Source organism: Tachyglossus aculeatus, chromosome 9 (genome assembly GCF_015852505.1).
Source record: "Tachyglossus aculeatus isolate mTacAcu1 chromosome 9, mTacAcu1.pri, whole genome shotgun sequence".
Lineage (NCBI taxonomy): Eukaryota > Metazoa > Chordata > Mammalia > Monotremata > Tachyglossidae > Tachyglossus > Tachyglossus aculeatus.
In genome coordinates this window covers 60,090,462-60,113,587 of record NC_052074.1, presented here as the reverse complement: position 1 = coordinate 60,113,587, position 23,126 = coordinate 60,090,462, and the positions used below count along the sequence as shown (strand labels likewise).

Sequence of the window (23,126 nt, the reverse complement as noted above, 5' to 3'; positions counted from 1 at the left end):
TGTGTGAAGAGCGCTGTACTAAGCGCTTGGGAAGGACAAGTCGGCAGCATATAGGGACGGTCCCTACCCAACAGCGGGCTCACAGGGTAGAAGGGCTCACAGTGTACCACTGATGGATCAATTCCAAAGTATCCTGACTGCACAGTTCACGGGGCTTGGTGAATGAAATGGATTTGCAATGATAATGAAGGGAGAATCTGCTGCTGCCATCTACTGCTACAAATATGGTCTAAACGTAACTGTTCATTTGTGGTATTGCTTCACAAAAGCAAGTTACTACAGGGAAGCATAATTATTAACCGACGCTGTCGTTAATCAGCGGTATTTATTGAGGGCTTACCGTTTGCAGAGCACTGTACTAAGGGCTTGGGAGAGTTGCAATTATTTTGTAACTTAACAAGCTTCCATGCCATGGCACAGGCTTCTGTCTGTTGTCAGGATCATGAGGCGATGCAGGGGTTTTGTATGGCAGATCTGCAGGCTTTCGCTTTAAAAGCAGTGTGGCCTAGTAGCAAGAGCATTGGCTTGGTATTTAGGAGACCTGAGTTATAATCCTAGCTTCCCTCTTTGCCTGTATTTCATTCAGTCGTATTTATTGAGCGCTTACTGTGTGCAGAGCACTGTAAGTCACTTCACTTATTAATAATAATAATTAATAATGGTATTTAGCACTATGTACCAACCACTGTTCTAAAAGCTGAGGTAGCTACAAGGTAATCAGGTTGGACACAGTCCCACATGGGGCTCAGAGGCTTAATCCCCATTTTCCAGAGGAGGTAACTGAGACACAGAGAAATGAAGTGACTTGCCCAGGGTCACACAGCAGACAAGTGGCAGATCCAGGATTGGAACCCATGATCTTCTGACTCCCGAGCCCGGGCTCTATCCACTATACCATGCTGAGCTTCAGTTTTTTTAAATCTGAAAATGAGAATCAATCAATCAATCGTATTTATTGAGCGCTTACTGTGTGCTGAGCACTGTACTAAGCGCTTGGGAAGTACAAGTTGGCAACATATAGAGACAGTCCCTACCCAACAGTGGGCTCACAGTCTAGTAGGGGGAGATACTTGTTCTCCCATTCCCTTAACCATAAGGCCCATGTGGGATAAAGATTGTGTCTAGCTTGATTACTAAGTGCTGGGGATAGATACAAGATATAGGGCTTACATATAGTAAATATTTAATGGATATTTCAAATTACTATTTTTGGTTCATTCCTTTTTGCTGAAAGTACTACTTCCTTCTGAGCCATTTTGGTCAAATCAGCCTCGGTGACATCAACTAATTGTGTGCAGAACCTTGGTAGCCTTCTGGCAAATGGTATAGTGTCACACGTTTGCTGTTTCCCTGGGAACTTAGAGGAAGAGTTCATTCATTCAGCTGTATTTATTGAGCGCTTACTGTGTGCAGGGCACTGTACTAAGTGCTTGGGAGAGTACAACAATAGTCACATTCCCTGCCCACAGCGAGCTCACTGAATGCCCATTTGCTGTTGCCATTGAAAGCTGGGCTAGAGGCTTGCATGCCACTCTCTCTAGGGTGTGGGGCTGTGAAGAACCAAGTTTGTAGGAGGTCCAAATACTCTGGAAAAATGGGGATGACAAAGTGTCACCCCAGTGGGACATACCACGTGATGACCGGTAGGGGTCAGTCTTGTATCTTGTATTGGTCGAGCCTTTATTAGAGTTTCTGAGGGGGATTGAGGAGGCTCAGAAAAGTGCAATGAAAATTTTGGAAATGGAACCTTAGAGAAAAGGAAAGGATTTAGACTTATATAAAGAAGGTCAAGAATGGACTTAGTGCCGTTCAAATGTTTGAGGAATTATTATGAGGAACTGCTGATCTGAGATCTATATTAGAGGCAGAATCAATCAGAATGTCAATTGTAATAATAATAATAATAATAGCATTTATTAAGTGCTTACTATGTGTAAAGCACTGTTTTAAGCGCTGGGGGGGTTACACGCTGATCAGGTTGTCCCGCGGGGGGCTCACAGTCTTCATCCCCATTTGACAGATGAGGTAAGTGAGGCCCAGAGAATAATAATAATAATAATAATGATGGCATTTATTAAGTGCTTACTATGTGTAAAGCACTGTTCTAAGCGCTGGGGGGATTACAAGGTGATCAGGTTGTCCCGCGGGGGGCTCACAGTCTTCATCCCCATTTGACAGATGAGGTAAGTGAGGCCCAGAGAATAATAATAATAATAATAATAATGGCATTTATTAAGTGCTTACTATGTGCAAGGCACTGTTCTAAGCTCTGGGGAGGTTACAAGGTGATCAGGTTGTCCCACGGTGGGCTCACAGTCTTCATCCCCATTTGACAGATGAGGCAACTGAGGCCCCGAGAAGTGAAGTGACTTGCCCAAAGTCGCACAGGTGACAATTGGCGGAGCCGGGATTTGAGCCCATGACCTCCGACTCCAAAGCCCGTGCTCTTTTCACTGAGCCAAGCTGCTTCAATTGTACTTATTGAGTCAGTCAGTTGCATTTATTCCCCTTCTAGACTGTGAGCCTGCTGTTGGGTAGGAACTGTCTCTATATGTTGCAAACTTGTACTTCCCAAGCGCTTAGTACAGTGCTCTGCACACAGTAAGCGCTCAATAAATACGATTGAATGAATGAATTTATTGGGTGCTTACTGTGTGCACAGCACTGTACTAAGCACTTGGGAGAGTACAGTGTAACAATATAACAGACATATTCCCTGCCCACAGCAAGTTTACAATCTAGGGGGCATGCAGCACCTATTGTGTACAGAGCACTGTACTAAGCGCTTGGAATAATAATAATAATAATAATAATGGTATTTGTTAAGCGCTTACTATGTGCCGAGCACTGTTCGAAGCGCTGTGTTAGATACAAGGTTATCAGGTTGTCCCACGTGGGGCTCACAGTCTTCATCCCCATTTTACAGATGAGGTAACTGAGGCACAGAGAAGTTAAGTGACTTGCCCGAAGCCACACAGCTGACAAGTGGCAGAGCCGGGATTTGAACCCATGACCTCTGACTCCCAAGCCTGGGCTCTTTCCACTGAGCCATGCTGCTTCAACTTGGAAGAGTACAGTGTAACAGAGTTGGTAGACATGTTCCCTGCCTAAAATGAGATGGGCATTAATATGAATTAATTATTTATTTTATTTGAACATATTTATTCTATTTATTTTATTTTGTTAATATGTTTTGTTTTGTTCTCTGTCTCCCCCTTCTAGACTGTGAGCCCGCTGTTGGGTAGGGACCGTCTCTGTATGTTGCCAGCTTGTACTTCCCAAGCGCTTAGTACAGTGCTCTGCACACAGTAAAGGCTCAATAAATACAAATGAATGAATGAATGAAGGATAGGTACATAAGTCCTATGGGGCTGAAGGAGGGGTGAATAAAGGATGCAAATCCAAGTGCAAGGGTGATGCAGAAGGAAGTTGGGGGAAAAAGGAAATAGGGGCTTACTCAGGGAAAGCCTCTTGGAAGCATGGAAGAGGTGTAATTTTAATAAGGCTTTGAAGGTGGGGATATGAAGAAGGATATGAAGAAGGAGGGTGTTCCAAGACAGAGGCAGGACGTGGGCAAGAAGTCAGGGGTGAGATAGACAATATCAAAATTGGCATTAGACTTAGTCTTTTAGACTGTGAGCCCACTGTTGGGTAGGGACTGTCTCTATATGTTGCCAACTTGTACTTCCCAAGCACGTAGTACAGTGCTCTGCACACAGTAAGCGCTCAATAAATACGATTGATTGATTAGAGGAGTAAAGTGTGCTGGCTAGGTTGTAGAAGGATAACAGCTAGATAAGGTAGGAAGGAGCAAGGTGATTAAGTGCTTTAAAGCGGATAAGACTTTCTGTCTGATGCAGAGGTGGATGGACAACCATTGGAGGTTTTCGAGGAGTGGGGAAACATCCCTTCTAGACTGTAAGCCCGTTGTTGGGTAGGGACCGTCTCTACATGTTGCCAACTTGTACTTCCCAAGCGCTTAGTACAGTGCTCCGCACACAGTAAGCATTCAATAAATATGATTGAAAGAATAAATGAATGGACTGAATGCTTTTTATAGAAAAACGATCTGGGCAGCAGAGTGAAGTAAGGACTGGAGAAGGGAGATCAGCAAGGAGGTTTATGCAGTAATACAGGTGGGATAGGATAAATGATTGGATTAACATGGTAGCAGTCTGGATGGGAGAGGAAAGGGCAGATTTTAGCGATACTTGTGAAGGTTGAATCGACAGGATTTGGTGACAGATTGAATATGTGGGTTGAATGAGAGAGGTGAGTCAGGGATAATGTCAAGGTTAGAAGAAAGGTTAGTTTTTCATCTAGGATGACAGAGTTAGGCATAAGGATAATTTATAAAATTGGAATTTTTGAATTCCATTGAATTCTATTAAATTGAACTGTGGAATCTTTCCTCCTGGAATCTTTTAAAGAATGGAATAGAACCCCACGTGTCTTAATCATTTGTATAGTTCCATTTGACCAGAACTATCCCCCAGAGCTGCATCTTGCACTAAAACTCTACAGAATTCACACCGCTTTGCTTTCCTCCCAATCTTGGCTGTCGGCTGCTAGGCACGGATCTCAGTTCACAGCTCTGAGCATTACTTCAAAGTGTGTTCTAGCCTCTCTTATATTTCATCGTTTTTTTTGTGTGTCAGGAACTGATGATTCCCAGGCAGGGGCTAGTGAGAAATAGGGTAGCGAGCTTATTCTTGGATCCCCATATATAGAACTCTCTGTCACTGTAACTATGTTTGGGATCCTGTGCCATAGAAATGAAGCTAGGAGACTAATTTCTTCAAGATTCAAGATTTCCACCAAACTCAAATCAAGTCATTTAGTAATCTTAAAAGCCTCCAAGTCTGCATTTCCCAAATGCCCCTTGTTTCCACTAATAAGTGTGGAATTTAAGCACTGACTATAGGCCAAGCACTGTTTTTCCAATAATAGCACTACTAAAGAAGAGTTCCTATCCAGGCGTATGAGTGCTTGGTTGATTGATAGGTGTTTTTATATAAGCGTCTTAGTGGCCCAGTGAAGAGCAACATTCCCAAGTTGTCTTTCAGTTCAAACATGATACTGTTTGGTGGTGATCATGCCCTTGGATGCAGTGGGTATCTTTATGTGACGACTACTTGCCCCCTTGGATATCTTGCCGATGACAAGATATTCACCATTTAGAGATCCTTTGTTCTTTGGTTTGAGTGTCCCTCAGACCTCAGTTGTTTAGAAGGGAAAGCTTTGTCCCAGTGGGACAAACCTCTCTGTGCCTCAGTTACCTCATCTGTAAAATGGGGATGAAGACTGTGAGCCCCCCGTGGGACAACCTGATCACGTTGTAACCTCCCCAGCGCTTAGAACAGTGCTTTGCACATAGTAAGCGGTTAATAAATGCCATCAGCATTATTATTATTACACCATGAGCCCCCTGTGGGTCCTGATTATCTTCAGTGGAAAAAGCATGGGCTTTGGAGTCAGAGGTCATGGGTTCAAATCCCGGCTCCGCCAATTGTCAGCTGTGTGACCTTGGGCAAGTCACTTCACTTCTCGGAGCCTCAGTTACCTCATCTGTAAAATGGGGATGATGACTGTGAGCCCCACGCGGGACAACCTGATCACCTTGTATCCCCCCCAGCGCTTAGAACAGTGCTTTGCACATAGTAAGTGCTTAACAAATGCCATCATTATTATTATTATTATATCTTCATCAGTGCTTAATACAGTGCTTGGTATTTACTAATGAATAACTACGTTATTTGGTAAGCACTTACTACGTGCCAGCACTGTACTAAGCCCTAGGGTAGATACAAGATATTCAGGTTGGACACGGTCCCTATCCCACGTAGGGCTCACAGTTTAGAGAGATTAGGATTTTAGCCACATTTTATAGACTTGTGTTCTAATTCCGGCTCCACCCCCTGTCTGCAGTGTGACCTTGGATAAATCATTCACTTCACTGTGCCTCAGTTAGCTCAACTGAAAAATGAGGATTATGACTGTAGGCCCCATGTGGAACGTGGACTGTGTCCAACCTGATTAGATTGTATCTACCCCAGAGCTTAGTACAGTCCTTGGCACATAGTGAGCACTTAACAACTACCATTTAAAAAATGAGTTGCAAACAGAAAGAAATTCATTGTGGACACGGTAGTATATCAACAGATTTTCTAAAAATACACCAAGAAACTCAGGACTGGACGAGGAAAAATCTAACTAGGGACAAATACAGAAAAAAGAAAATGAAACCAATAATAATAATAATAATAATAATAATGGCATTTGTTAAGTGCTTAGCAATGTGCCAGGCACTGTACTAAGCACTGGGGTGGATATAAGCAGATTGGGTTGGACACAGTCCCTATCCCACGTGGGGCTCAGAGTCTTAATCCCCATTTTACGGATGACGTAACGGAGGCCCAGAGAAGTGAAGTAACTTCCCAAGGTCACACAGCAGGCAAGTGGTGGAGCGGGGATTAGAACCCAGGTCCTACTGATTCCCAGCCCCGTACTCTAACCACTAGACCACGCTGCTTCTCAAGAAGCGGCATCTTCTTGTGCTAACAAGAAGATGGATCTGCAGAGACTAGGGAGGAAATCTGCTTTTAGTCGGGCCCTCAAAAGACGATCGTGACCGCATTTTAATAAGAATGAGGGACAATGGAGTAGGAGGTTCAGGGAACAATAACAAAACTGGGTTCCACTGAAGCAGGAGAGCATTTGAGTCAACAAAAGACTGGTTTGTTTGCAGAGCTGATTCAAACAGTAGAGCCAGACTAGCCTTGGAGAGTAAAAAAAAAAAAAAAAACACAAAACAACAACCCCAAAAAGCAATAACAACAACAAAAGCCCTAAAAAACTGAACCAAGGATCTGAAAGCAGGGTCCCGCACCAGTTGATCTTTCAGTAGTCCTTCCAGTTTGAGAATTCCATGATGGAAGTGTGTGAATTATTTTATAATGTTAAAAGCCTACATCTAAACATCCCTGCCTCACATGGGAAGGTTTCTTCTTTGTTTTTTTATTAGCCCCTATGACTAGGTAAAAGCGAGAGTGGCTATTCAAGGAAGAGTCTCAGTACTGGGAGCATCATGAATTTATTATGGAGCCCCAGGATTTTTTTTAAAAAAATGATCGATTGAAATTGATTTGTTGGTGCTGGATGTGACTCTCTTTATTCTTTGTTTCCTCCCCCAACCCTCAGACCATCTCCTAGTTAGACATCTACCCCTCCTCTCATTTTTCTTAATCAGAAAAAGTGTTGGATTTTAGCTTGTGCTTTTCATCTTTAACTGCATTTTCAGTAGAAAAGCAGTCAGTGCTTAATCCAGTGCCATGCAGCCACTGGTTCTGATGACCGAGATGGACGGATGTTGGGCAGTCTTGAGGTTTTTCTCTTTTTAATTTCATTCTTAATGTGCCTGCTAGCCGCAAGGTTTTAATGCTGCAAACCCATGACCACTTTTAACTTTTACTTTTTTTAGAAAAGAAGAGGCTTGTTTGGGACCAATAAATTCTGCCAGGTAAGGACTGCTGGTAGCTGGAGCATTTGCAAAACAGAATTTCTTTCCCTTTTATTTTTCAGAGGCAAAGTTTACCCAGACCTAAGAGAACAGAATATTGTGTCTCGGCAAATAATTCTGTGAGTTCATGAAAGACATTCCTATACTACGAGTCTGAACTCATAAATATTTTCATAGTGTGCTTGGGATTGTAAGACTTTTTAAAAATCATGCATTATTATCTTATGTTGAGAATTTCAGTATTTATTTTTATGAAAGCGGGGCGTGCCCCCAAGAACCAGAACAAAAGGAATATCAGAAAATGAAAAGCTTGGACATTGCAGATGGATTTTTCTATCCTCTTTCCGCCCCTTGCCCCAGTATTTGTTAAGCACTTACTATGTGCCAGGCACTGTACTAAGCATCGGGGTAAATATAAGACTGTCAGGTTGGACACGGTCCCTGTCATACGTGGGACTCCGTATCTTAATCACCATTTTCCTGATGAGGTAGCGGAGGCACAGAGAATTGAAGTGACTTGCCCAAGGTTACACAGCAGGCACATGAGGAGCCGGAATTAGAACCCAGGTCCTTTTGACCCCCAGGCCCGTGCTGTAACCATTAGGCTATGCTACTTGATATAGAATCAGTTGAGATTCCTTTCCTTAATAATAATAATAATAATAATGGCATTTATTAAGCACTTACTATGTGCAAAGCACTGTTCTAAGCACTGGGGAGGTTACAAGGTGATCAGGTTGTCCCACGGGGGGCTCCCAGTCTTAATCCCCATTTTACAGATGAGGTAACTGAGGCCCAGAGAAGTTAAGTGACTTGCCCAAAGTCACACAGTTGACATTTGGTGGAGCCGGGATTTGAACCCCTGACCTCTGACTCCAAAGCCCGTGCTCTTTCCACTGAGCCATGCTGCTTCTCCGAAATAATCCCAAATTCCTTATCCCAAATAATGCCATTGCATTCTTTTATAGTTCAGAGATTATTTGCACATATTATTAAAAGAAGTACTCATCTGAAAGATGATGAATGAATGACAAAGGGATTATCGTGGATTCAGTTACCCATATCTCATTGTGATTTCAAAGATTTGACATTGCCTTATTAAGAAAATGATTTTACTGTAGATCAACATCTTGGCAATTGTTTTTAATTGATTTCTCAATGGCTGATCCACACAGGGTGGAAATGAACTCAAGCTCTACTGAACATTTTTCTTTTACTGGAAGAATAATCACTATTTCACTGATAAGGAGGTTACTTTCAGAAATGGCAAGGTTACGGTCTAGGCAGTTGCAGCTGAAAGAATTCAGAATTTTAACAAGACTGCATTAGCCTGAACAGTGGTTAAAAAAGAAGATATTACTAAGTGATTTGATGAAGCACAAGCATGCTAACTTTTCATAGAATAGATACCCCATTTATAATAATAATAATAATAATCATGGCATTTGTTAAGCGCTTACTACATGCAAAGCACTGTTCTAAGCCCTGGGGGGGGATACAATGTGATCAAGTTGTCCCACGTAGGGCTCACAGTCTTAATTTCATATGAGCCGTATCCCATATTTGTAAGGAAAATCTGTTATGGAGCACAAACTTCTCAGTGCCTTAGAGTGACCCCAGGAGATGAATTAGGCAATGCTGAAGATACACTAGGAGGCATTTTGGTGCATTCTAGCAATGCAGATGCAGTTTATTAATCAAAATAACAATAATAATGACGGTATTTGTTAAGCACTTACTATGTGCCAGGCACTATACTAAGCGCTGGGGTGGGTACAAGCAAATTGAGTTGGACACAGTCCCTGTCCCATGTGGGACTCACAGTCCGAATAATAATAATAATGGTATTTGTTAAGCGCTTACTATGTGCACAGCACTGTTCTAAGCTCTGGGGAGGTTACAAGGTGATCAGGTTGTCCCACGGGGGGCTCACAGTCTTCATCCCCCTTTTACAGATGAGGTAACTGAGGCACAGAGAAGTTAAGTGACTTGCCCAAAGTCACCCAGCTGACAAGTGGCAGAGCCGGGATTTGAACCCGTGATCTCTGACTCCAAAGCCCAGGCTTTTTCCACTGAGCCACGCTGCTTCTCTGAATCCCCGTTTTACACAAGTGGTGGAGCTGGGATAAGAATTTTCTGACTTATGACTTTCTGACTCCTAGGCCGGTGGTCTAGCCACCATGCCAGGCTGCTTCTGTTGCTATTTGGGCAACAAGGTTTTCTCCAACTGGCTCTGTAGTGGTCTGGAAAAGCTAATGCAGTCCCCGCTGCATAGCATACTACAGGGAATAAATTTAAGGTTCTGGAAGACTCCATAGTTGTCTACAGAGCAGTGCTCTGCACACAGTAAATGTGATTTTTAAATGATATTATTTAAGTTCTTACTATGTGCCAAGCACTGTACAAAGTGCTGCGATAGGTACAAGCTAATCAGGTTGGACACAATCCATGTTCCACATAGGGCTCAGTGTTCAATCCCCATCTTACAGATGAGGGAACAGAGGCACAGAGAAGTGAAGTGGCTTGCCCAAGGTCACACATGAGAGAAGTGGCAGAGCGGAGATTAGAACCCAGGTCCTTCTGACTCCCAGGAATTTGCTTTATCCACTAGGCCATGTTGCTTCTCTAATTCAGTTACTAAAGGGAGTAGATTTGAGGCACTGGGAGAATGCCTAGATTACGTCATGGAGAAAATTTAAGATACTGGGAGAATTGAGTTCAGAGAATTCAGAAATAAGTGAGAGAAATATAAAGCAATAAGGGCAAGGCTGAAACATGCATCCTATCCAAACCCTATTTGAAAAGAAATAGCAAGTCAAAGAAGTAGAGAGGTGAAAGAAAACTCCAAACGAGAACTATGAAGAAATCTGGGGTTCGTGGAGAGGTTTCTGGACCAGAAAGTAACAGGCAAAGACCTTGCACGAACCAGAAAATGGGAATGATTACATGTCAGTGCCTTGGAGGAAACTTCTCAGAGAACAGGGGAGAGGAGATTTTACTTTGATTTTGTAGAAACTGATAGTTGTCCACAGAGTGCACCTGAAAAAGAGTTGATTTCTCTCTCTCAGAGGAAGAGGAGGAGGAACCTGTTATTTTCAATATGATGCAGGTGTGAAAGAGGATTTTGAACAGAAGTTGGGGTGAAACATGAGGTTTAAAGAAGGCGGCATTTCAGAGATAGCGACAGAGGCATGTAAAGAGAAAGGACATGAAAGGGGAGGTTATCATCTAAGTGGCATCCAGGAATCTTCAAAACTGGAAGTAAATGGCAGATAAGGTCATAGATTATTGAAACCTTAAATTTAGATTTCTGTAATTTACATCCTCTTTTGGACTATTCCAGGATACTGAGGAGGAATTCATTAGGATAACATTTCCCATTTTTTTTAAAAATCTAATTAGATTTGTGTGTATGCCCTACTTTCCACCTGAGTTAGAATCCAAGATTTTGGGGATGGAATTTTGTCCTTGCGTTGAACTAGCTGAACTTCAAAGAAAATTTGGTTTGAGAATTTGGGGAGAGTTGGGATTGGCTCTTATTTCTGTTGTAAATTGCTTGCTTACCCTTACACTACACAGTGTCATTTTAGTGATTTGGAAGTTGGCTGAACACAAGCACTTTAAAATATAAAATGACCTGATTCACTGTTGTACTTTTATCATCCTCAGTAGAATTTATTGAGTTTTTGCTGTGCGTGCAGAGCACTGTACTAAACCTTTGGGAGAGGACAGTACTTTTAGAACATCTTCAGTGGTCAGACTAATTTTCAGTAGCTGTGACTTTGATTTTCAGAGTGGGTAAATACTGTTTTGAGCAAACACCCAGAAATCACCACTGTATTCAAGTTTGTGCATGTTACCGTTGCCCCAAATCCCATACATTATCTGACCTTGCAGGCCCTTCAAAATGGAGAAGAAATGAACTCATGAATTTTTAAAGTAGCATTTTTTTAGTCAGCTAAAGTAATGCCTAGTCGATATTTCGTTTATTTCGATCCTTAGTTCAAAGAATTTTCTTAACTCCTTATGGAGAATCCATCCAGCCTGGGTTTTGCTAATAATCATTGTTGTTTTGGGGGGAAAAATATATTTTTTAAATTTCTGTGGCATCCCTCCACATTAGTTCCTTGAAGCTTGTAGCAAAAACTACTTTCTAAATGCAACCACACATCCTTCCCAACATATTTAAATCTCATTAATTGTTAATGCTGTCCCTTCTTGAATTCTAATCATGACCAAGGACACAAGCCAGCTTTCCTATTTGGCAGAGTTCATCAAAGCTTCAGGAGGAATCTTTAACTTTAAACTTGAGACTTTTCCCCAGTTGTGATGTTAGTGGATTTGTCCTTGTATTGTTTTGTGACTGACATTCATTGTTTTTTTCTGAACTGCCAATTGTCTGTTGATAATACTGTGGGCTTCTTATCAGACTTCCCCCAAATCGTTTCTACCTTGTGCTTTCTCTGATGTCTTTGCAATAACATTGGAACTTTTTGATGTTCTCTTCCTGATTTCGGGCATTCATTCTTTTCAGAAGGCAGCCTCTTCTCCTCAGTTTCCGTTTTATTGCCTATTTGGAGATTTGCTGCCTAATTGTGAAAAAAAATGCCCCAACCTCTTTGAAAGAACTGCAAGTCAATACTGTGTTCGCTAGATCAATATTTGAACCAGGACTGCATACTAACACATTTGAAGTGGGAGCTATTTATATGTAATATTATGACACATGTTCCTGCAGTGATTGATATCATTATAGACTGAACGCTGATAATGGTTTACAGCGCTTTTAAAATCCAGATTAACAACCCTCGATTTAAATCAGTATTCTCCTGTCTTAGATGAGGTTGTCATTTAGGATTTGGGAATAAAATGACAGTTAAAAAACTGAAATTGTTCCCGCTGAACAATTCTAACCGATGATTGGAATTATTTTAAGTATTATCTCTCGTCTTTCAAACCATTAGCAAGCTGTCAGCCCTCACACCCAACTTTATTTTGTTGTCTTCTTCGGGTTTCAAAGGGTTTTACCATTTCATGAGCTGTTACTGTAGCAGGTACATCTCTTCTGTTTGATGTCGGTCTTCACGGGAGATAAGCTGTGCTTCTATCTGATATCCTGCACATTCTAGTCCTGAAGATGTACCGTGTAAACACCAGTGTTGAAAATTAAAGTGCTTATGGAAAATGTGGCTGTTTTAGGGAAGTGCTGCATCATTTTTTGCACTCCAAAGTTATCAATTGAATATTTTATCATTTACTCTCCAGATGGATCCTGTGCAAAAAGCAGTTATAAACCACACATTTGGAGTGTCCATTCCCCCCAAGAAGAAGCAAGTTATTTCTTGTAATGTATGTCAGCTTCGCTTTAACTCTGATGTGAGTATCACTTTTTCATTGTTCTCTGTGGGTTGTCGAGCATGAAGTCTGATTAGTTCCCCAGTAGGGAAAGCTCTTCCCATTGACATCTCCCAGAATGTAACCTCGCATTCATATGGGGGGCCACTCAACTTCTGGAAAATCAGGCAACACCCTCCCCACCCCCAGATCTTTGTAACTCACACCTCCGCTTTGGGAGCAGCTTTACCTTATTTCTTCTTATGTCTGATCTCACAAAGTGAACCAAACCTGACCAGAAATATCTCAAGAGAGGAGAGTGGGAAGACAGGTTTACCTGGGCTTGTTAGGGAAGGACACATTACATTGTCATGAATATTTGGGAAACCCTTTATTAGCAAACTTCCTTCCTAGGTATTCTGGAGGATGGCTTAATAAACCCAAGGCAAATAGCAGTTGCAGAAGATGAGTCTCAGTGTTCAGGCAGATGATTTTTCAATCTTAAAATCCTCTTCCAAAGAAATGAGTGAAAAATGCAAGCAGCGTAGTTTAGTGGAGAGAGCACGGCCCTGGGAGTCAGAATGATATGGGATCTAATCCTGGCTCCATCACTTGTCTGCTGTGTGACCTTGGGCAAGTCACTTCACTTATCTGTGCCTCAGTTATCCTGTCTGTAAAATGGAGAGTAAGAGTGTGAGCCCCATGTGGGACACAGACTGTGACCAAACTGATTTTCTTGTATCTACCCCAGTTCTTAGTACAGTGCCTGGCACAAAGTAAGCATTTAACAAACACTGTTAAAAAAGAGGTGTGTGTGTGCGGGCGGGGGGAGCCCAGGCAAAAATGAACCCCTGAATAGATGAGGAACTTTGGGAGCCCTGCCAGACAAAAAGCCAGATGCCAACACAGAAAAGAAACACTGAAACCTTGTAAATGGGAGTCCCATATTCAGGAAGGTCATTCTTTATCCCTGACAAATCCCAAGTCAATTAGATCATGGTAAAATGGGGATTAAGACTGGGAGCCCCATGTGGGACAGTGATTACGTCCAACTTGATTACCTTGTATCTACCCAGCACTTTGGACAGTATATGGTATGCAGTAAGCCCTTAACAGATAGCATAAAAATAACAAAAAACCTGATCCTGTGTGTTTTTGAGGTTCTCTAAATCAAAACACCATTGTTCTCGCAGTGGTCTGAGAAACCGCTTCTAGGGTGAAGTCACAGCTAATGCTCTCGTTGTCTTCTTCCTGCTGGTAATGGGTCCGTGGGGTATATTGAACGCTCCTGTTCCGTGAACAGATGAGGATGGAATGTGGTCCAAGTTGCATTTTGTCTTTGAAATGGCCATTTATCTAGGAATTCTGATGGGAGGGTCAGGGGCTATGCAGGCCCCTTGGGAAAACGGACAGCCACTGGGAGATTTGATTTCTCAGCCAGGGGGAAGCAGTTGGCAGGCCCAGAATGGAATGGTTCCAGGTGAACTGTATCCCCTCTGTGGGACAGGGATTCTGTTTTACTTGCTTTCTCCGCCTCTAGACTGTGGGCGGGGATTGTGTCTACCAACTACTCTCCCAAGTGCCTAGTACAGTGCTCAAGCTCTCAATGCATACTCTTGCTTAACTTGTATCTACTGCAGCACAGAGTACAGTGCTTAGCATGTAGTAAACACCTACAACATACCATTGTTGTTATTATTTACGATTATTGTGAAAGGAATGGTCTAACAGTTCAATTCTGATTCATTCAATCGTATCTATTGAGTGCTTACTGTGTGCAGAGCACTGTACTAAGCGGGTGGGAGAGTCCAAACAACAATAAAGACACATTCCCTGCCCACAAGGAGCTTACAGTCTTGCTTTTCTGAATGCACTGATAGCCATGTTTTCTGGCTTGAGCCAAATCAGCTGAGTTCAGTGTTAAACATTTTCTGAATGTGCTTTCTAACACCTCATGCACACAGATGTGAGTGAGGGACCCCACTGTGGTCAAAACTCAAAAAGTCCCAATGTCCAGAGGGAAGATACAGATATTTGACTCCCACCCAGGAGCTCTGCAGTTAGCCACAAAGCCTCCAGCCACAGCCCCGACGTGAACATATCCACAGCTTTTAATAGCGGTGATCTAATCCCCACAACTGAGCCCCGAGATGAAGCATTTTTCATTTCAGGGAGTGTTTATTCTTTCCTAATTACCCTATTTACATTTTAATGTAAGAATTAAAATGATGCTCATCCTTATCTCCTTTAATAACATTTCTAAATCAGTGTGAGGCCGAATTGGCCACACTCCTCAGTGTAGAAAATATGTTTATTGAAAAATCCGGGGAACAAATTGGCACGGTAAACAGACAGAACCCTCCGGCTCCCAAAGTACATGGGCTATGGAAAAATGTTTTTGAGGGGAAGGCACAATATGTTGAAATTCCAAGCACCCCGCTGTCTATCTTGTCCAACTTTATCATCTTAGTACTACACCGTGGTTGGAAAGCAAGGCTACAGCTCTAGGTACACAGCACTATATTATGCAAATGAGCAGGCATTAATCACAAACATTTCCCAAATGAACCTTTACAAATTAACACCATTAACTTTGCCAGTGGGCAGAGATCTCAGCCAAAGAATAACCTCCCAGATCATCTTGGAAATGTATCACTTGCCCCAGACTCCATTCCTGTTCCTCTGATCCTCCTCCTCCAGCTAAGTGACCCTGGCCAGAGGAATAAAAACTCAATCAGCTTGCCCCAACAAGGTCACAGCTCACACTAAATCTTTAACAGTTTTAAACTCCAAATGCAAATCCTGATCCATCAGCAGCAAGGGCCATTGCCCAAGTCAAATCAATCAAAGCTTCCAGGGAAATTTTCTCTTCCATATTAATAATAATAACAATGATGATGGTATTTGTTAAGCGCTTACTATGTGCCAGGCACTGTACTAAGTGCTAGGTTAGATACGAACAAATCGATTTGGACAAAACTCCTGTCCCACATGGGTCTCACAGTCTCAATCACCATTTTACAGATGAGGTAACTGAGTCACAGAGAAGTGAAGTGACTTGTCCAAAGTCACATGGCAGACAAGTGGCAGAGTCAGAATTAGAACCCATGACCTTCTGATTCCCAGGCCTGTGCTCGATCCACTAAGCCCTGCTGCTTCTCTACAGAAGCATAGAGTTCTGAGCCATCCAGTCTCCAAGACTAAATATTTTCAATGTTCTTTCCCTAACTTTTAAAGAGCTCTAAACTGGTACTGTTAAAATATTTTTTTCCCCCAGAAAATATCTATTTCCATTTAGGCAGCTGTTCATTTTTAAGGGTTCAGTCAAGACGAGGCGAAGGGGAAGCAATGCTGGAAGACTTTTTTCAGAACAAACTTAACAGCAGGTTGAAACATTTTCCATGGACGGCGTCCATATCTTAATGGTCCCTGTGGATTTGGACTCATTAGCCAGCTAACGATAAGGAGATTTTTCTACTAGTGTTTTTGTCGGCAGTTCCTCACAGAAGAGCAGAAAAACAGGCAGGGATCATCCAGAAAAGCAGTGGTCTCTCTAGGCAGCAAGAATGTGCCGATGTTGTAACTAGGCCAATTCATCTCTTCTCTTTGCTGCTCCTCCAATTCTCCTCCCTTCACCCAGAGGCTGGTGGTCGCCTTCTGGTTCCGCAACCTGCAGCTTAGGGCTCCAGGATTGAGGTGAGGTTTATCCCCTGGCTTCTGGGTCACGGAGAGAAACTTCTCTCCCCCCAGAATTGGACTCGGAGAAAGGCGAGGTGGCTCAGGACTTCTGAGCATCAAAAACCAACTTCGCTCAGATTGTTAGCCCTTTGCATTAGGCAGATTTAGGCCATGAATTAATTGTCCTTCCCAACAGTTCTCTTCCAAAACCCAGTTTGTCCCGTGCATATATGGCTGTTGTCATTCATCAATCACCCAGATTTCTTATGCTTCTGGGACCTGCTCTTCATGCCTAGTACAGCTTGATTCTTGTTTAATGAAAACTCAATTTTCATTTCTTCACCGTCAAACTTCTACATTTAATTATGATCGCAACCTGATTTTATACTTCGTGTCTAGGCATTTCTAGGTCAAGCCAAATGATTAACTCAGTCAGTGTTATTTGTTAAGCACGTAAGTGCTTAGGCATTCTACTAAGTGCTTGGAAGAGAACAATAGTAGCAAGACACAAGTTTTCTGCTGTCACGGTGTTTACAGTCCAATTGGGGAGATGGACAGAAGTGATTGATACATAGGGTAAGCCAGAGAAACAATAGGTATAAAGCTGGAGGTAGAATGAGTAGACCCAATTGAAGTAACTGCATAAGTAATTCAGTTTACTTTCCCTCTAGACTGTGAGCTTGCTTTGGGAAGGGAATGTGTCTGTTGTATTGTTATAGTGTGCTCTCCTAAGCACTCAGGTGCTCTGTACACAGTAAGTGCTCAACAAATACTATTGATTGATCGATTGAATCTCCCCTTGGGAACAACAGGTAGACCTTGCCTGAGTTTTCAGGACTGAGAAACTGAGCGAAGAAATTGATTTTTGGACTAGTTTTGTTTTTTTTTTGCAGTAGCATCTGCACTATCTCTTTGCTGACACCTCTGTGCCTTCTGGACAAGTGCTCAGTCAATCAATAGTATTTATTGAGAACTTACTGTGTGCTGCCTCCATTTCATCTCCTTTAATTTTCTCCTTGATGCCCTCCAACTTGGCTTCTGCCCCCTTCACTACATGGAAATTGCCCTCTCTAATGTCGCCAATGACCTCCTTCTTCCCCAACAGCCTTTTCTACTTCCTAATCCTGATAGACCACCACTCTCCCGACCTTCAAAGTCTTATTTCAAGTCAAATCTCCTCCAAGAGGCCTTCCCCAGATAAACCCTCATTTCCTCTACTCCCTCTCCCTTCCCTGTTGTCTGTCCACTTGGATCTGTACCCCTGAAGCACTTCATATTCCCCCCCACTGTCAGCACCACAGAACTTATGCACTTATCCATATTTTTTTTAATATCTGTCTCCCCCTTTAGACTGTAAACTCCTTGTGAGCAGGAAACATGTCTCCCACCTCTGTCGTATTGTACTCTCCCAAGTGCTTAATACAGTTCTCGGCACACAATAAGTGCTCAATAACTACCACTGCTTGATTATAGAGCAGTGTACTAAGTGCTTTTGAGTACAATTCAATAGAGTAGGTGGGCATGATCCCTGCCCACAGAGCTTAAGTCCAAAGGGGTAGATCACAGTAAGCGCCCGATAAATATCACTGATTGACTGAAAGAAAATCCAAACTAATGGCATTTCAGCCTACTCCTACTCCCCAGACTATGCTGCCATCCTGTACCTTAAGAAAATGAGACAAACACTGGCTTTTCCCCCCTAGTTATAGTACTCATGGTTTTTATTGAGTATTTAGTGAGGTACTTCATTCAATCATATTTATTGAGCGCTTACTGTGTGCAGAGCACTGTACTAAGCACTTGGAAGGTATAGAGGTATGAGGCACACTCCCTTCCCTCCAGAAGTTCATGCTGTAATGGGAGAATATTCCATTTTGATTTATCCTGATTTGTGAAGAGCTGTTCGATCTAGTTAGAAGAGCACTGAGCAGGGAGTCAGAAAAACTCAGGTCAGGGACTAGTTCCGTTTCAAAGGCATTGCTTCAGGTAAGTCTCTTTGCCTCTCTGTCTTCTGTAAGGTTAAGGAAACACTTCTTCCACCCCATGGATAAGTCACATCACTTCTCTGGGCCTCAGTTTCCTTAACTCTAAAATGGGGGTTAAGGCTGTGAGCCCCATGTGGGGCAGGGACTGTGTCCAAGCTGATTTGCTTGTATCTACCCCAGAGCTTAGTAAAGTGCCTGGCATAGCATAAGCACTTAAATGCCACAATTTTTACTATTATATCAGATAAAATTTGGGATCGGGGTGGGGGTTGACATCTTCAGGGAAACAGAGGTGAGCTATAAAGCCAGGGGAAGAGATTCATGGTGGTAAATGACATTTGTGAGACAAGATGACTTAGTGGAAAGCATGGAACTGAGATTCACAGGGCCTGAGTTCTAATTCTGGCACCATCACCTCCCTGCTATTTAGTCTTGGGTAAGTCACTTAACTTCTCTGTGCCTCAGTTTCCCCACCTGTAAAATGGGGATTAAATGCCTATCTTTCCCCTCCTACCCGCTTAGACTGTGAGCACCATGTGGGACAGGAACTGACTAATCTGTAACTGCCCTAGCATTTATTACAGTGCTTGGCACACAGGAGTGCTCAAATACTACTACTACTATCATTATTATTATTGTTATTACTGTCTGAAGGTCCAGGCCAAGCAGGGTGGGAAATAAATGATTCATTTGAAAGGACAGCAGGTAAACACATATGTATAATGTGTTAAACACCAGCTAGCGAACCTTCACTTATTTTTTTAATGGTATTTATTTAAGCGCTTTATTTCGTCGTAGGCACTTTACCAAGCACTGGGGTAGACACGAGATAATCTCATTGGACCCAGTCCATGTCTCAAATGGGGCTCACAGCCTTAATCCCCATTTTACAAATGAGGGAACTGAGAAGTGAAGTGACTTGCCGAAGGTGATACAGCAGACGAGTGGCAGAGTCAGGATTAGAACCCAGGCCCTTCGGACTCCCAGGCCTGTGCTCTATTCACTAGACCACACTGCTTCATTCTAGCTTCATGTGTACAATTTCAGAGACATCGGTCCTTTGGACTGCCATTAGTCTGTCTATCCCATCGGTCTGTCTCTCTCCTGTCAAGCTGTCTCTCTCCCATCAGTCTGTGAGTCTTGGTATATCTCTCTCTCTCTCTCTCATTCAGGGGTGAACGTATGCAGCAACAGTGTTGACGCTCACCATCTTGTCCTACTTGTCAACTCCACAGATCAAATCTCAAGTTATTCCCTACTGAGCCTCTCCCCTCCCACCCTCTGAATTCTCATTCTCTCTCCACTTTCCAGACACATCTTCCCCCTGCCGCCTGTGGAGGCTTTTTGAAGTAATATTAGAATATTAAGTCTGGCCTGTGTTGCCTAAGCAGGCAGACCTGATTTACATCGGCTTTTTTTTTTCTTATGGTATTTGTTAAGAGCTGACTATGTATGTGCCAGGCACTGAGGTAGATACAAAATAATGAGATTAGACAACAGTCCCTGTTGTCTGTCTCCCCCTTCTAGACTGTGAGCCCGTTGTTGGGTAGGGACTGTCTCTATATGTTGCCGACTTGTACTTCCCAAGTGCTTAGTACAGTGCTGTGCACTCAGTAAGCAATCAATATGATTGAATGAATAGGGCTCACAACCTTAATCCCCATTTTACAGATGAGGTACTGAGAAGTTAAGTGATGATGATGATGGCATTTATTAAGCGCTTACTATGTGCAAAGCACTGTTCTAAGCGCTGGAGAGGTTACAAGGTAATCAGGTTGTCCCATGGGGGGGCTCACAGTCTTAATCCCCATTTTACAGATGAGGTAACTGAGGCACAGAGAAGTTAAGTGACTTGCCCAAAGTCACACAGCTGACAGTTAGTGGAGCCGGGATTTAAACCCATGACCTCTGACTGCAAAGCCTGTGTTCTTTCCACTGAGCCACGCTGCTTCTCTCTAAGTGACTTGCCCAAAGTCATACAGCAGACATGTCGCAGAGCTGAGATTAGAACCCAGGTCCTTCTGTCTCCTAGGCCCAAGCTCTATCCATTAGGCCACACTGCTTCCTGCTAACTCTGCTAGGGGCCCCAGCCCCTTTATAGGTGCCAGCAGAGAGCTCAAGAGCTGTGTGGTGGGGGAGGAACAGGCCCAACTCAATACTCTTGCCATTGGCCACTGGAGGGGTCCTTCGTCTTCCGTTTGGCTAGCGGGGAAAATTCTGATCCTCCACCGTGAGAGACCCAGGCCCCACAACAGCCAGAAACCCTTCACCTGAAAGCCAGAAGGGCCCTGTGAGAATGCCAATGTGAGATCAAAGGGTCTGAAGCTGCATCTCGCAGCCAAAATAGGAAGAGAGTTTGACGGCAGAGGTACCTGTTTAGCTTCCCTGAAGGATCAGGATGGGTATTTGGAATTAGGCCCCAGTCTTCTGAGAGATTTTTAATCAGTGCAGAATTGACTGATCCGCTTCTTGAGCTTTGCTGATTAAGATGGAATCATTCTCCTTTTCTAAGCCCCTTCTCTCTTTCATTCACCATGCCTCCATGGCTTTCCTTCTCCCCCCATTCTCCACTTCCCAAACATATTTAGGAACACTTTCTCTTGCCACCCTCAAACTGCTTATGTATGTATCTTTAGGCTCAGTTGCTTCCCCATCCGAATTTTTTTAATGTCTGTCAGTCCTGCTAGATTGTTCATTCATTCAGTTCATTCAGTCATATTTATTGAGTGCTTACTGTGTGCAGAACACTGTACTAAGCACTTGGGAGAGTACAGTATAACAATAAGCAGACACATTCCCTGCCCACACTGAGCTTACAGTCTGGGGGTGGGGAGACAGACATCAATACAAATAAATTACAGATATGTACATAACTGCTGTTGGGATGGGAAGGGGAAAGAAAAAAAAAAAAGGAGCAAGTCAGGGCCACGCAGAAGGGAGTGGGACAAGAGGAAAGGTGGGGCTTAATCCAGGAAGGCTGCTTTGAAGGAGGCGGGGGTGTAACTGTCTGTCGGATTTGAGAAGGGAGGGCATTCCAGGCCAGAGGCAGGAGATTGAAGCACAGTGAGAAGCTTAGCATTAGAGGAGCAAAGTGTGCAGGCTGAGTTGTTCTAGAATAGTGAGGTGAGGTAGGAGGTGGCAAGGTGGTGGACTGCTTTAAAGCCAATGGTGAGGAGTTTTTGTTTGATGCAGAGGTGGATGGGCAACTGCTGGAGTTTTTTGAGAAGTGTGGTGACATGTCTTGAGTGAAGTACGGACTGAAGAAGGGAGAAGCAGGAGGCAAGGAGTTCAGCCAGGAGGCTGATGCAGTAATCTAGGCAGGATAGGATGAGTGATTGTATTAACAAGGTAGCAGTTTGGATAGAGAGGAAAGGGTGGATTTTAGAAGTATCATGAAAGTGGGACCGACAGGATTTAGTAGTGATGGATTGAATATGTGGGTCGAATGACAGAAGAGTCATGAATAATGCTGTTACATAAGTGCTGTGGGGCCGAGGGGAGGGGTGAATAAAGGGATCAAATCCAAGTGCAAGGGTGACACAGAAGGGAGTGGGGGAAGTGGAAATGAGGACTTAGGGAAAGCCTCTTGGAAGAGATGTGCTTTCAATAAGAGATTTGGCTTTTACTTTCACTAACCATCAGATCAAAAGAATTTATTGAGCACCTTCTATGGAGAGCACTGTACTAGATGTTTGAAAAGCAAACTGGTCTAGTGGAAAGAGCATAGGACAAGGAGTCAGAGGATCTGGGTTCTAATCCCTGCTCTACCCATTGTCTGCTGTGTGACCTTTGGCAAGTCACTTATCTTCCCCAGGCTTCAGTTTCATCATCTGTAAAATGAGGGTTAAGAAGCTGTTTTCCCTCCTACTTAGACTGTGAGCCCCATGTGGAACAGGGACTGTTTGTGACCTTATTATCTTGTATCTGCCCCAGCTCCTAGTACAGTGCTTGGCACATAATGCTTAACAAATACCATTGTCATTATTTTGATTGAGAGAGTGAGCATACAGTAGAGTAATAGACATGATTTCCACCCTCAAGGAGCCAGATAAACTTTATTCTCAGGCTCATTAAATTACTTCCTTGGCTTTGCTGTCAACAGGACTTGAGAGGCTGTACTTATCAGCATTTGAAGAAATGCTCAAATAATTTCATTTGACAGTTGGGATTAGTGGTGGAAGTAGTTCACCCAATTTGGATTAATAAAAGGATTATTTCCCCCATACCTCCCTTGCTGTAGAGTAACAGATTCCCTTCTCTCTACCTCATCCTTTTCGTGGTATTTAAGCGCTCACTATGTGTCGTGCACTGTATTAAGCACTGGGGTAGATATAAGCCAATCAGGTTGGACACAGTCCCTGTCCCTCCTGGGATTCACAGTCTTAATCTCTATTTTACAGGTGAGGCACAGAAAAGTTGAGTGTCTTGCCCAAGGTCACCCAGCAGACTATGGCAAAGTAGGGATTAGAACATAGGTCCTTATGATGCCCAGGCCCTTGCTGTATCCACTAGGCCACACTGCTTCTCTACCCTTAAACAGTTGCTCCATTCTTTAGATGGCCTAACCTTCAAATGACTTTTTAAGAATTAACGGTAGTGAAAGTTAAGAA

At 43.0% G+C, this 23,126-nt stretch overlaps 1 protein-coding gene across 7 annotated transcripts in view; it reads left to right on the top strand.

Annotated features, from left to right (window-relative positions):
• The window catches only part of ZNF385B (zinc finger protein 385B), a 316,667-nt gene that overhangs the window by 247,442 nt on the left and 46,099 nt on the right, over positions 1-23,126 (top strand). For 6 of the 7 annotated variants that reach the window (XM_038750907.1, XM_038750909.1, XM_038750910.1 and 3 more), the window contains 2 exons: positions 7,481-7,519; positions 12,785-12,895. In XM_038750907.1, the coding sequence (XP_038606835.1) occupies positions 7,481-7,519; positions 12,785-12,895 (150 nt within the window). The remainder of the gene's footprint in view (positions 1-7,480; positions 7,520-12,784; positions 12,896-23,126) is intronic. The other variant, XM_038750908.1, reaches the window with a different exon arrangement.